Source organism: Oncorhynchus mykiss, chromosome 5, assembly GCF_013265735.2.
Source record: "Oncorhynchus mykiss isolate Arlee chromosome 5, USDA_OmykA_1.1, whole genome shotgun sequence".
Lineage (NCBI taxonomy): Eukaryota > Metazoa > Chordata > Actinopteri > Salmoniformes > Salmonidae > Oncorhynchus > Oncorhynchus mykiss.
In genome coordinates, this window is record NC_048569.1 from 56,673,740 (window position 1) to 56,688,627 (window position 14,888).

General features: G+C 44.4%; 1 protein-coding gene across 2 annotated transcripts in view; it reads left to right on the top strand.

Annotated features, from left to right (window-relative positions):
• rc3h1a (ring finger and CCCH-type domains 1a) overlaps window positions 1-14,850 on the top strand; it is a 29,669-nt gene extending 14,819 nt beyond the window's left edge. Inside the window, exons 4-18 of one of the 2 annotated variants that reach the window (XM_021603435.2) lie at window positions 583-819; window positions 998-1,173; window positions 1,380-1,580; window positions 1,691-1,823; window positions 2,139-2,257; window positions 2,608-2,720; window positions 2,933-3,199; window positions 3,270-3,454; window positions 3,612-4,012; window positions 4,536-4,697; window positions 4,832-4,972; window positions 5,334-5,541; window positions 5,631-5,902; window positions 6,229-6,320; window positions 7,414-14,850. In XM_021603435.2, the coding sequence (XP_021459110.2) occupies window positions 583-819; window positions 998-1,173; window positions 1,380-1,580; window positions 1,691-1,823; window positions 2,139-2,257; window positions 2,608-2,720; window positions 2,933-3,199; window positions 3,270-3,454; window positions 3,612-4,012; window positions 4,536-4,697; window positions 4,832-4,972; window positions 5,334-5,541; window positions 5,631-5,902; window positions 6,229-6,320; window positions 7,414-7,579 (2,873 nt within the window). In that variant the 3' untranslated portion in view covers window positions 7,580-14,850. The remainder of the gene's footprint in view (window positions 1-582; window positions 820-997; window positions 1,174-1,379; window positions 1,581-1,690; window positions 1,824-2,138; window positions 2,258-2,607; window positions 2,721-2,932; window positions 3,200-3,269; window positions 3,455-3,611; window positions 4,013-4,535; window positions 4,698-4,831; window positions 4,973-5,333; window positions 5,542-5,630; window positions 5,903-6,228; window positions 6,321-7,413) is intronic. The other variant, XM_036977915.1, reaches the window with a different exon arrangement.
• The last annotated feature ends 38 nt before the right edge of the window (window positions 14,851-14,888 follow it).

Genomic DNA, 14,888 nt, shown 5'->3' on the forward strand with positions numbered 1-14,888 from the left:
TGTGGCAGGACTTGAAACCAGCAGTTCATGCTTGAAAACCCACAAATGTCGCTGAGTTAAAGCAGTTCTGCATGGAAGAGACGTGAGAGCCTGATTAACAACTACAGGAAGCGTTTGGTTGGGGTCATTGCAGCTAAAGGCGGCACAGCCAGTTATTGAGTGTAAGGGGGCAGTTACTTGTTCACACAGGGGAATTGGGTGTTGCATTGCTTCTGTTTATGAAATAAATCAAATAAGTATATAATTGTTATTTGTTCCCTTTATCTAATATTAGGTTTTGGTTGAAGATCTGATTGCATTCAGTATAGAAAATATGCAAAACTAGAGAATTCTTTTTCACAACACTGTATTTCGGGAATAGCTTGGCATATGGTATAAACAGTGTATTGAATGGTGCTTCTTCTCTCTCCCCCTCCTCACAGCCTCACACTTTCCTCTCATCCTTATCCATTTGCTTTGATCCTTGTGTATTTACTTGTTTCGCAATTCCTCCCTTACTGTTGCACTGCTTGTAAGTTGCTATGGATACAACCCCAGCCTCTCTCTCACACTCTACCCCCCTTCTTCTCTCTCCGGGTGTAGGGTTGAGCACCAGCGGTGCACAAAGCTCTCTGAGCCGGCCCATGCAGAGGAAGCTGGTGACCCTGGTGCACTGTCAGCTGGTGGAGGAGGAGGGCCGGGTGAGGGCCACGCGGGCGGCCAGGTCCCTAGGGGAGCGCACTGTCACTGAGCTCATTCTGCAGCACCAGAACCCACAGCAGCTCTCCTCCAACCTGTGGGCTGCAGTCAGGGCAAGGGGCTGCCAATTCCTCGGCCCAGGTAACATACAAACAGACAGAAGCGCAAGCGCAGGCGGGCAAAATGGCGAGCAAGCCACTCATACACATACACACACGGCCCAAATGACAAATGTTTCAATTACATCCGCCCTGAACGACTGAGAAAATGAATGCTATCGGAAGCATGTGAAAATATTATGCATGTGTTGTTGTTGTAGCGATGCAGGAGGAGGCTCTGAAGCTGGTGCTGTTGGCTCTAGAGGACGGCTCCGCTCTGTCCAGGAAGGTCTTGGTGCTGTTTGTGGTCCAAAGGTTAGAGCCACGCTTCCCTCAGGCCTCTAAGACCAGCATAGGCCACGTGGTGCAGCTCCTCTACAGGGCCTCCTGCTTTAAGGTAGGTCTGACTACCTACAAACATACACCTAAACACGGTTCTAAGACCAACATGTGCCATGTGGTGCAGCTCCTCTACAGGGCCTACTGCTTTAGGGCATACAACTGAAACCGTAAAAAAAAAAAAGTCCCTTTCAGTGCATTTCCTTCATATTGGTGCCTAATGAACACAACCCTGATGTCCTGTCTGTCACCCTGTGTCTTCAGGTGACCAAGCGAGACGAGGACTCGTCCCTGATGCAGCTGAAGGAGGAGTTCCGGACATACGAGGCACTGCGGCGCGAACATGACTCCCAGATTGTCCAGATCGCCATGGAGGGTGGCCTCCGCATCGCCCCTGACCAGTGGTCCTCTCTGCTCTATGGGGACCAGTCGCACAAGTCCCACATGCAGTCCATCATCGACAAGGTATGTAGGTGTGTGTGTGTGTGTGTGTGTGTATTTTGATGTAACTTAAATGTGATCCCTAGTGGTGTTGCTGTGTATTTGAACAGAGATTTTGTGTGTGTGTGTGTCAGTTGCAGACGCCAGCGTCGTTTGCTCAGAGCGTTCAGGAGCTGACCATCGCCCTGCAGAGGACAGGCGACCCGGCCAACCTGAACCGTCTGCGACCACACCTGGAGCTGCTTGCCAACATTGACCCCAGCCCAGGTTGGTCCATTCACAGTACATCAATACCCTTTTCAAACTATCGTTCCGACCCGTACTAAACTGTGGTGGCCCGGATGTTTTCTGTACACACTGTCCACTCTTGGCTCGGCAGTGCGAAAAGCCCTCAACGCGCTCACTTTAAAAGTTATGTATCAGTAAAAGGAATCCAAATTGTATGCGTTTTTTAAAATTTAAGCGACACTGCCGTGCAAGTCGCCATCACTTTCACAGGGCCTATTAGACCGGGTCCCCAGTGCTCTTCCAAGTATAATGCATTTGAACCCAAAAAATACCCCGTCTTGTCCTCCATCTTAGACTCCCCTCCCCCCACGTGGGAGCTGCTGGACACGGGCTTGGTGGCGGTGAAAACGGTGGTGCACGGCCTGGTGGACTTCATCCAGAACCACAGCAAGAAGGGGAGCGACACGCAACAGGTCTGATTCTAGATACTCAATCCCCCAAAGCATATCAGTGGAATAGGGCTGAAATTATTGATAATCCCAGGGTCGTGTTCATTAGAGCAACGCAACTGAAAATGTTTTGCAACATAAAATGTAAGGAGTGTTTTTCTTATTAGACAAGTCCAGGTAGTCCCTTCCTGTTTGTCAGTTTATTTTTCTTCTGTTTGGTGCCTAATGCATATGACCAATGTTTGAATCTTGATTGATACTTGTTAAAGCTAATAATATCAGTCAATGACTGTCTGCTGGTTCGTGATCTTAACAGTAATAACACCTTTTGAATTTTCCATTATTAACATGCCCTTGTGGTGGCTCCTCCCCAGCCTCCCCAGCACAGTAAATACAAGACGTACATGTGTCGGGACATGAAGCAGAAGGGGGGCTGTCCTCGAGGAGCCAGCTGCACCTTCGCCCACTCTCAGGACGAGCTAGAGAAGTGAGTATTCCACCGTGAGCCACTCCCAATGGGGATCGTTGGGCATATTCCCAACTTTACTTAACAGTGAATGTTTTGTGTTATGTTTTGATGTCAATGAGACGTTGACTGTTCATTGCACAGATCCGCTCTGATAGTGTGACAACAATCATTAGGCCAGACAGAGGTGTCAACCTCTTTCACTAACCATGTATTTCTCCTCCTTTCTGAAGGTATCGTAAGATGAACAAGCGTCTGGCTGCCCGACGGCCCCTCAGCCTATCCTTGACGCAGCTCAACGAGGTGGGCCTATTGCCCGAGGAGGTGGGGATGATGGAGGGGCTGGCCCACAAGGGCCTGACCAATGGCATGGTGGCATCAGTCACAGGCTCCGCCCTGCCCCAGCTCATCTCCCGCGGTGCCGACCCCTCTTATGAGCCCATTATGCGGAAGCCCCAGTCCCAGGGAAGCCACAGTGCCCCCGGCTCTCCCCCTGACTTGTAAGTAGATGGACACACACAGCGTCTGTTACACGTACTCACACACACACTGAAATTCTGTCTTTTCCAGACTGGATCCCATGCCCAATCGGTCCATGGCCCACCCCAGGATGGCAGTGGACCACCTGGCCATGCATAAGCCAGTGCCCAGGGGGCCCCCCATGTACCCCTCACAGCAGGGTGAACATTTCTACCCCCCTGAGCCCAGGGCACCACCATCAGCCATGCAGTACGAGTCCACCCAGTACCCCCCAGGTAAGGCAGAACAGACCACTCTTTTTCCCGTGATCTCCTATGTATTGTCTGCTGACGAAAGGAAGTGTTTCTCTCTAGTCTTGTAAATCTCCCAGTGTGGTTCTATTGTGCTTATCTAATACCAATCCTGTTGCCACGCTCTTCTATGTCCTCTCAGGTAACCCCCCCTACCCCTACCAGTCCTCCCAGTACCTTCCCCAGCCCCGCTACGTTCGGAACCTCCCTCCCCCTAACGACCTGGCCACGCCTGCCTACCCGGAGTCCCCCTACCCCGGCACCTACCCACAGGAGCATGAGTGTCCCCCTCCCCCACAGCCCTCGGGTCCCCACTTCTCCAACGCCAACCCCCATGGGTACCCACCTCCCCCTCATTATGACGGCCGTCGACACCCCTCCTACCCGCCGCCACCACCACAAACCTATCCCCACCGGGAGGAACTCTCCTCCATGCCTGCGGACGAGGCCTCCAGAGAAAGATACCCTCCCGAGGGTTACCAGCCCGCTGGCCCCCACCCCGCTGGCCCCCACCCCGGCCACATGAGGCCCTACTCCACACGGGTAAGCACACGTCTGCAGTACTAGGCTCTTTATAAATCACAATATCCATAGCTCTAAACACCGATGCAATTACTTTTTAGGAGTTTAGTCATCAGCATTATCCAGATTGAGTAGTGACATTACTCAGCCGATTGGCCGTGCATACAGTCTTGCGTGCATAATAAAAACACATATTTATATATTTTACATATCGGGAAGTGTCAAGAATGTATCATTTTTTAAATTTTATTTAACCAGGAAAGGGCTCATTGAGATTAAAATCTCTTTTTCAAGAGCGCCATGGCCAAGCACCAAGTCATTACAAAAAATGACAGACAGACAACATGAACAACAACAAGTAGTCTAGTAAAAACCATTGAATTCACAAGAGTATAAAACAGCTAATAAAAAACATTGACCGGTCAGGGAATCAGCCTCAAAATCCTCATAAGACTTTCCAGGATAAATCCACTGCAAAAAAATGTATTTCCAACGCTGCAAGAAGTGCACTACAGTAAAGGTGTCCACATGTCCTGTTGTACAGGAGGATTACAGTCGGCCCCAGCCCCCTCCCACTCTGGACTACCTGCACCGCCGACGCCAGGAGATCATGGCCCAGTTGGAGGACAGGAAGCAGGTGACTCCCCCACCCTTTGCCCCCTCGCCCACGTTGCCACACACCTACGAGTCCAACTACACACAGGAGGTAAGAGGCTACACTCGTCTAGTGTTTCTATGGTAGTACGCAGTGGCATCTCGCCCCACGTACTACCGCAGCAGTTAGTCACTTAAAGGAAGAGTTAGCTAATAATAATGTGTGTTTGTGTGTGTCAACAACAGCAGTACATGGAGAACTCCCAAGTGTTTGCAAAGTACCGTGAGCCAGACTACGCAAGCCAGTACTCTCCTTGGTCATGTGACACCATTGGCTCCTACATTGGCAGCAAGGAGGGGAAGTCTAAAGACACCATGGAGAGGATGGTGAGTCATCAATCAATCATTCTATGTTCTGTTGGTGTAAAGCTTGACCACTTAATAAAGTTCCAAATCTGAATATCTAAAGCTCGGCCAAGCTCAAAACAGTTTTCAAAAGCTCATCTCTTGTAATAAGGCCAAAATGTCATGTTTAATTTTTGTTGATGGACAAGATGGTTATCTTGCATTTACTATTCTATTGGTTGTCCTCGTTGACTGATCAAAGGTCAGTTATAGAAGAAGTGCTGTGACTTATTCAGAACACGGTTAAGCTCACAAAAGTCTTTCAACTACAGTTTTCCTAGTTTCAGTTGAGTGGCTCTGTACGTCTTATAATGGTACCATAATAACTCTCTGGGTGTTGTAGAACACTGAGGGGAAAGGTGCGGAGGGCCAGCGCAGGTCGGCCGAGGCCAGAGACGACGACCCTATCATCCCCTTCGGCTCCCTGCCCACTGTGTCGCGCTTCGGGGTGATCTCCCGCACCCCCAAGACGGGCTACCAGATGGCCGGGCCAGGGCAGGCGGTGACCCCCCCACAGGGGACCAACAGCCCCAAACACACCGCTGCAACAGGTACAGGGAGAACACATACACACCTTTTAGGGTTTTTGCTCTGTTTACTCCATTTCGTCAGTCTGACCTGCTCTTGTTGTCCACCACAGCGGACTACCCCTATGGGAACGGTGCAGGGTGGGGTGTTGCCCCGTACACCCAGCCCCCTCAGGCCCACCTCAGTGAAAGGCCAGTCCAGGAGAGGGAGCAGCTGACGATGGAGCTCCAGCAGGTCAATCGGCAGATCAACAAGCAGACTGCCCAGGCGGCCCAACCCAGCCCGGGGGAGTGGTCGTCGGGGAGCGTCTCCAGCCAACAGCTGAGCCTGGAGCTCCACCATGTGGAGAGGGAGATTGGCAAGAGGACCCGCCAGATAGCCCTGGTGAGAGAGAGAGAGAAGGGGGCACAGAAATGGCCAAATGTAGATAGAAAGAGCGACAGACTGAAGCAGGAGAGGGAGACACACAGCTTGCTTTGATATCTAAAAAGGCTTTGCGAACAGGAGCAGGGCAGAAGGAGCCCTGGGCTAATGTCACCTACTGCTATCCCACTTATAAGACAAAGAGTGAAACACAAGCGAGCCGAACAGGTGCAGCCTGAAAGCTTTTCTACCAAGACAATATTGTTGTAGACTCCAAAACATACAAGCTTTCAGTCTCCCAGTCACTATTGTGGTGAACTGACAGTGGTGCCATTGTCCCCTTGCAGGAGAACCATGTGTCTCATGATGGGAGCGGGGCATACAAGCTGAAGCCCACTGAGAACAAAATGCAGAGAGAGGAGCACTCGTTGGTTCTCAGGTAAACCGCACATTTGGGAGACTAGTAGTCATTTATTTCAACTGCTGTGCCATAAGGAACCGTTTAGTGTGCCCCATAAATCTCCCTTAACCCCCTAGAGTTGATTTCCGGGGCCCAACTGAAATCTACTTAGCATAATAAATAAAAAAATCCCTATCAAAATCCGTCAGTTTCAGCTAGAACCAGTTTTTTGCATTGGATGTGTCTCAATCCATCGCATCCGCCAATGTCGCACTTCCGCATCTGCAGTGAAAGGTGGCAGAGCTAGAGCGGTGTCTGTCGGATCATGAGACATCCCAAAAGTCTGTCTTCTCACAACGACGTCTGTAGCATCTGAACGGTTTGGCCTAGAAACTATTATGACCAATCTGTGGAAAGGTGAGACTCTCTCACAAACACAATGCTGTTCTCTGCCGGTCTGCCAACTTCTGTCTGTAGCGTTGGAAACAATTTGGGCTACACACGAATATATGACAGGTACAGCACATGTCGGTTGTTTTGCTCTAGGACTCCCACAAGACTCGTCTGAAGGTCCCTGTTGTCAAAAATGAATGGAAGTATACAGTGCATTCAGAAAGTATTCAGACCCCTTGATTTTTTTTCCCTGCTCATTTTGTTAGGTTACAGCCTTATTCTAAAATGGATTAAATTGTTTTTTCCCCCTCATCAATCTACACACAATACCCCATAATGACAAGGCAAAAACTGTTTTTATTTTGGGTATGACAAGTTTGGCACACCTGTATTTGGGGAGTTTCTCCCATTCTTCTCTGCAGATCCACTCAAGCTCTGCCAGGTTGGGGAGCTTTGCTGCACAGACACTACCAGTCAAGTTTTAGCCTACTCATTCAAGGGTTTTTCTTTATATATATTTAGATTTGTTTAACACACTTTTTGGTTACTACATGATTCCATATGTGTTATTTCATGATTTTGATGTCTTCGCTATTATTCTACAATGTAGAAAATAGTAACAAATACATGAAAACCTTTTGAATGAGTAGGTGTGTCCAAACGTTTGACTGATACTTTACAATAATACAAAATGTTTTGTTCATAATGTTGTCTCTCTCTGACCTTTTATTCCCTGCAGTGAGGGCTATAACGGTTCCAGTTGTGTTCTGCTGGATGGCAGTGCGGCCGGCAGCATTTTGTCCTGCCTGACCAGCAAGACCTCGTCCCTCAGCCTGTCCTCAGACCTCCCCACCACCGGGGGAACTGACCGACAGGAGAACATCGCAGTCCACCCGTGTTCCTAGCCACACAACTGGAGTCTGGTACTACAACCACTGCTACAACCAACCAGTCAGTTAACCACACAGAGCCTTGGGGAACCCCTCATCCTCTGAACGCTTAAACCTTTCCACCATTTAGAGTGGAACACACAACCAGGTCCTCCAAACTGTCTGGTATGCCCTACCTAAATCCACATTTGCAAGATCTGGTTGAAGCCACTAAGAGCATTTTAACTCCCATCACAAAACATGTGGAGAGAGGCGCAGTCTCTCCTCGCTTACAATGGTGAGAGACCGTTCTAGGTTTCTTACAGGGATTTGGGATATAAGGGCTATTAATATCTTAAGTAACTGAAAAAGCCACTGATATACAAATGTGGACGTAGTGCCTGCATAGACAACGGCGCTTCATTTGATACAACACAAATTGCACACTCGCAACTTTAGTTTGTCTACAACTAAGCAGTATCTGCCGTGAATTTTATATTTTTTTCATTTGTTCATTTTTGTTATTCTGTGGATGAATGTTTTGTCATATACAATCTCTCACTGCCTTGGAAACCAAGGGTTTTGAGATTTATGCTCCGTGAACCCAATACTGATTAGAAGAAGAATATAAAGACGAGGCCAGTTCCTTGGTTTCAAATAGACAAGGCCCCCATAATCGCATTGACATAACATCTGTCGTTAGCTTCACAATGTGCTACATTTTTAGTAGCATCCCTAACAACAATCTTCGTGCTTAGCGTATATACAAGTTCTAAAATGCAGACTTTCTATTTGGAATTAATTGTAAGTTCTTGTAGCTGAGTTGCAATGTTATTCGCAGACAAAACATGTAGAGCGTTTCGTTAAGTTTCACTCTTTTGCCACTTGAGGATTTCATACTTGGTGCTCTGTTGAAGGAGCACTTTCACATCTGGTCAAAAGCTCTCCATTTCATAGAAACAATACTTGTTGACAACTGGCTGTGAATACGTTTTATAAAGCCAAGACGCTACAAATTGAAGATATTGAGTTATCACTTTTCAACTGGGAAGTATTGAGATTTTGTTGAAGCTGTAACAAACTAGACGAGGCAAAGGCGTCCCTGCGTCCAGTTGTTAGTTCAGTGGCCTGGACCTCTTTTGGTATCCCCCCCCTCACCACCACCACAACCGCCTTCAGACTCTGGAAAAGGAGATTTACTACAGCCTCTGCCATCCATGCTTTGGGATGAGGCTGATGTGAAACAGGGAAAAGGATATGCGCTGAGTACACAAACATTAAGAACACCTGCTCTTTCCATGACAGATCATGACAAGCCATGATCCCTTATTGATGTCACTTCTTAAATCCACTTCAATCAATTTAGCTGAAGGGGAGGAGACAGGTTAAATAAGGGTTTTCAAACCTTGAGACAATTGAGACATGGATTGTGTATGTGTGGCATTGAGGGTGAATGGGCAAAACAAATTATGTGCCTTTAAACAGGGTATGGTAGTAGGTGCCAGGCACACCGGTTTGTGTCAAAAAACTGCACCTCTGCTGGGTTTTTCACGCTCAACATTTTCCTGTGTGTATCAAGAATGGTCCAACACCCAAAGGACATCCAGCCAACTTGACACAACTGTGGGAAGCGTTGGAGTCGACATGGGTCAGCATCCCTGTGGAACGCTTTCGACATCTTGTAGAGTCCGTCCCCGGACAAATTGAAGGTGTTCTGAGGGCTTAACCGGTTGCAACTCAATATCAGGAAGCTGTTCCTAATGTTTGGTATACTCGGGGTACATTTAGGCTTGGCATTCAAGCGGTTTTCCTTTTCTTTTTGGGGGGGTAATTTAAATGCAGCGAGGGATTGGGTGGGAGGGAGTCACGTGTCAAGCATTCGTCTGCTGTTGATTGGGTGGCCAGAGATGGGAAGATGGAGTAAAAAGAAAGAGGAATGAAGCCAGACATTAACCATGGCTAGAATTTGAGACATTGATCTACAAAGCGTATTTTTTGCACTTTCATAGCTTTAAGGATTGTTTGTACTGAGGATATGTATTTATTCATATGGATTTTCATCCTGAGGATGGATATAACATATTGAAAGGTAAAACTTACAACCCGCATTCTGTTTTAAGAATGTGTAGTCGAAGATAGGGAGCAGCCATGGCTAAGGCGATAAGAGTTGATCATGTACAGAGCAGGGTTAAAACAGCCACTGTTTTTATTCATCAATCTACTGTATACTTCCTAGTTAAAAAACTATATAATTGGGTGGAGGTTCACCTCCACCAATGTGTCACGGTATGCTATATCACATACCCATAACACGGTGAATGACAGGAAAGGCAAATTCCTATTTCAGTTCCTCAACTCCACTCCTCTGATCACCTTTTTCACCAACCGCAGCGGACATTTGTGTCGTTTTTATTTTAACTTCCAAGAAGTTGCTCTAGTGAAAGGGTTTCTGTTATTTTCCTGTAGGGGTTAATCATTTCTGGATGGGGGGTCAGTGCGTAGGTGGGGACAGGCCACTGAACTGGGCTATGGCAGAGCTAGAGTTAGCTAAGCAGTTCGTATCACTGGATCAACAACCTCAGAACCACCTCAGCAGGGTGGGAGGAGACAAAGTGGCATTTTGTCGCTGCCAAATAAGTGTTATTTTTTTCTAAATATGAACAAATTCAACGTGCAGCAAGTTTTGCAGTTGGATAATGTGCATTATGATGCACCCCTTGCATTGATGTTGCAATTTGAATTGATATTTCGAAATATTTAACTAGTTGGAATAGTGCAGTCACGTTTGACACTAGCGTCACCTTTTTGTGTTGTCGGTTACACCGCTCTTACAATCCTATTTCGCCAGTAGAAATATTAAATAGTACTAACCAGTTATTGCATTTATTTCAAGTAAGTCAACATCTTTAGTTAACTACCTGGTACTGAATGGTATTCACCGCTTATGTATCCCTAAAAAATGAAACTTAACAATAAATAAGAGTCATGCGGATAATGTTACTGTCAGATACACGCAGACTATGAAATTAAGAACAACGAGTTTGCTTGCCTTCTAGGTAAAAATTAATTCACAGAATGTATTTAAGTTTCATTATGAAATGATGGCTGGGCTATTCCATTTGAATTCACAAGATATCCAACGACTGGTATAGTCACACTTGTTTTAATCAAGTCTTTGTCTTCATGGAAATATTTAAGTATGTTATACATGTTTTTAGTTACATCTCACTTTTTGAGGTTTTTATTTGAGATGTGAAACAGCTTACACTGTATGTGCACAACCTATACTGTGTTGGCTTTTTGCAAAGCCAGACAATGACATTGACTTCAGTCCATTTTTCTCCTATAGACGTTCTGTGCACATGACATTGAAATATTAATTGGACCTCAATGATTGCTATCTTTTTGAGCATTCACTCGTTTAACCGTTTTCTGTACTAATTTCAGAGCATTAGATTTGTTTGTTAGCATTCTAGCTAGCAATATTACGGAAAATGACTGTTAATCAGACCATAATGTAGATTACTCAATGCGGTTTGCGTTACTCTTCATGCTAACCATAACCAATGGTCCCTTCATACCTCATCGTATTTTTTATCAATTAAAACTGATTTTCAAGGATATGATGACACAATCCCTTTGGCATCATGCATGTTTGTTATCAATGACTACGTTATCTCGCTTTAGTCACCTCTGTATCATTGGGTTTTTGGCACGAATGTGACTTCAAACTATTGTCATAGTGGGAAATGAATTGCGTTGTAGTGTAGAGCCATTGTGGTGGTGGTGGTTGTAGTAGTTATAGAAGTTCATAGGAAAAGAGAAAGTATGTATCATTGTGGAAAATAGTGCACCTGTAGTTTGGGGGCTGAACAGAACTGCAGTCAACTATGCTGTGTACATACAAAGACACAAATATTTAAATGTCTGGGGAAATTGTGGTCAGTGACAACCATTGGCGTAATCACAAGACTATTATATATGTATCATGCGGTGTTTCCCCTATGTTAATTTAATACGGCATAAGCCATGGCAAAATGTGTAGAATTGCAGGAAATTTGCGTTAAAAAAATAATTAAAAGGTATGTTTTATCTCTGTGACCAAGAGGACGGCTTCAACATTTGGTCGGAGACCGTCCCATACCATCGCCTCCCCCTCCCAACTTTGGCACAACTGCGCAAAAAAAATCACAGGGGGGAAACACTGATCATGTATGTGCTTAGTTGGGTCTAAATCACACTGACCTGTTTGACCTCTGTGGCTTTGACAGCCCTGAGACGTACCAAGAATACACTGGGTACCACCAAGCCTGCATTAATGCCAGGAGCGTCACTTCTGTTATCTGAAGAGCAGTGCTTACAAATATCTGTCAAACCATTCAGTAAAATTAAACTCCAACAATCCTTCCAATTGCATTTGGACGTACGGTTGTATCAGACGGCTTGATGTATTTGGACATGCTGTATGTTCCTCCCATCAGCGTCATCATCAAGGCAACATGTCTCCTCATAAAAGGCTGAGTCATTGCTCTCTGAATGTGGATTAATAATGCACACTTTTTTGTCTTGAAGGTGTGCAGACACCTTTTTACAGAGAACGTCAAAGTCCTCTGAGGACCTGGTTGAGAGTTGTCGGTGTGTTAGCCGCTAGGTTGTGCTAATTTACCAACTTGTGGGATCACTCTGAACGTGGGTCAACGTACATCTTTACCATGACTTGACTCCCTATTGAGGAATTGGACTAATAATGTACGTTCTTTGTACATTTATTCAGTTATTCACCTCTTATTTGATGTGTTTGTTACTATTTTGTAGACCAATATAAACTGGTCTCTCGAGACATCTTAAAAACACCAATTTTGGTGGGACCTTTTTTTTTTATGTGTAATCGCTATGTAACATTATACTATTGTTGATTTTTGGTGTTACTATTTCTTGGGAAAGCGCTATTGACATTTTGAACAATCGTAAAGATTGGATACAAAACCCTTGCTGTAATGCATTGTAGAGACAGAATTTGTGGAAGGTTCAAAAGAATGTAATGGTTTGTTATATTGCCATGCTTCATGGGTTAGGCTACTTCAGGGCAATTCCGCCACTTTTTTTGGTTTTTTTTTTACCTCATTGATCATTACCAAACCAGTGTCTACATATGTGTAAACAGCACGTTTCTATGACCTGTGGTTAAAATGACAAAGGTCCTTTAAAAAAATGCTTCTCTGGGACATCAGAGTAGGATTAAAAGTTTTTTTTTTTCCTTTTTTTTACAACAACAAAATAAACAGATTTTTAAAACCGGCAATGAGTTTATAGCCCAAGGGAGGATATTTTCATGGTCCCTGTGTCACCACGACTCGCATAGTGTTTGAAAATCACTTTTTAAAATGTAGCTTTTGATGTCATTCGGGTAGAATGTAACTTTAAAAAAAAAATTTAAAATGTAGAAATGCACCATTTACACATATGTTGACAATGGTATTGTGCTGGAGATAATGAAAATGAGGTAGAAAAGTGGTGGAGGTTGTCCATTTAACATGCCGTGGTTTCTAAGAACTGCTTTCGATCCGAGGTATTAACCAGAAGGAACTGCCATTGCCCGCACTGGGAAAGTGAATTACCTCTTAAGTTAACTACTGTGGTTCAAAGCCCTGTCTGTTGCTCAATGATTTTTTCATATTTAAGTGTTTAAAAAAAGTGAACATTTTGCACCAGTGCAAATTAATATAATATTAAAACTTAAACATGTATGTTTAAATATGTCCTTATAAATGTATGTTTTTTTTTTGAAGTATTCGCTTCTTTCAAAAAACAAATTGGTGGGAAAATGTATCCTTTTAATGTGTCTGAATGGGAATTCTCTTCACTCCATACCTTCACTGCTATCTTTTGAATACTGTCTGTTCTCAGTCGTTCTATTGTTGAGCGCACTGATTGAGGCTTAAGAAATGTGACGAGCTTTCCAGCAGGTTGACTATTTCAACGTTTAAGATGCAAACCTACAGGCTTGTCTATACAGTACATCAACTTCCCGCTGTTAATTAAACTCCTTCAAGAGTCAGCATTTATATTAAATGGTCTCTACATATCAGCTGTGCAAAGAGGAGTCAATCAGCTGATTGCCAATGCAGAGCCGAGGAACCGCTTATCCTTTGAGACAAAGGAGTTCAGTGCCAGAATCTACACTTGTAAAACTGCAACGCATGTTAATATTTAAGATCCATTGATACCGGGAAACTCACCTGTTTGTTTACATAGCCATTTTGTGTCTTTCATACAAACCAAGAAAATAGTTTGGGCTGTCGTAGCATTGTCTGGTCTGTGTTTGATTAGAGGAAAGACATCTGCCGTTTCCAAGGGGCTTTTATTTTTCCAACCCTTCTAGAAGGTTGTCTGTTTTTTGAAGTTGTGGAGAGAAGATCCCGGTAGTCTTTTTATTTTATGCTTCCTAATTTAAATTAAGTGTGTGTGATGATTGACTCGTATTGGGTAAACGCAGTAACATTTTGATAGTAGGATAGCCATACACCAAGACAACGCGAGTAACTTAATTATTTTCCAAGAATGTTACTTTCTTGTCCAGGAAATGTCTTCAGTTATTCATTGAGTTTTTACTAAATACTGCAGAATGAATTACTTCTTTGGATTTAGTTGTCCTAAATCCTATCAGTGTTCCCCCTATATTCATTACAAAGCGGTGGCCCACCTCTGCTTAATTGTTGCCACCTCTGCAAACAAGTAGCACAGGATCACTTCACTTTTTAAGTGGATATGAAATGTAACATTAACCCACATTGTAACACCTCACACACTGACAGGCAATGGGTATTATTGGGAGTTGATTTCCATGTGAGCGGCCATGTCCCAATGGGAGAGACCGCTTTTCTTTTTTTCTTTTTCTCTTGTTCACGCTGAACACACTCATTGGTTTGGGAACTGTAATTGGGACATGTAATTGCTTTGGGAAATGTAATTGCTTTTGATTACTACGACCCAAGTTGTCTTGTAAGAATTTGCTTAATTAAGTGAAGGTACATGTTTAACTTCAACATGATGAAGACAATGTTTGTTTTTATATTCTACTCCCTTAAGGAATGTTTAGAATATTTTTCCAATGTGGATGTAGCTGTTATACCATTTCTCTTTTGTTAAAGAATTCACTGTGTGAAAATTGGATTGCATTTTTGTATAATACAATTGCTTTTGGGGGGGGGGGGTAAACTAACTGGAAGTTTGAAGTAAATGTAACTTATGTGCAACAGTGATTCTTTACTGGCAGGGACTGTAATTAAATAATATTGTGAAACTGATGCTTTTTTTAGCTGTCATTTGTATTTCTACAAACACA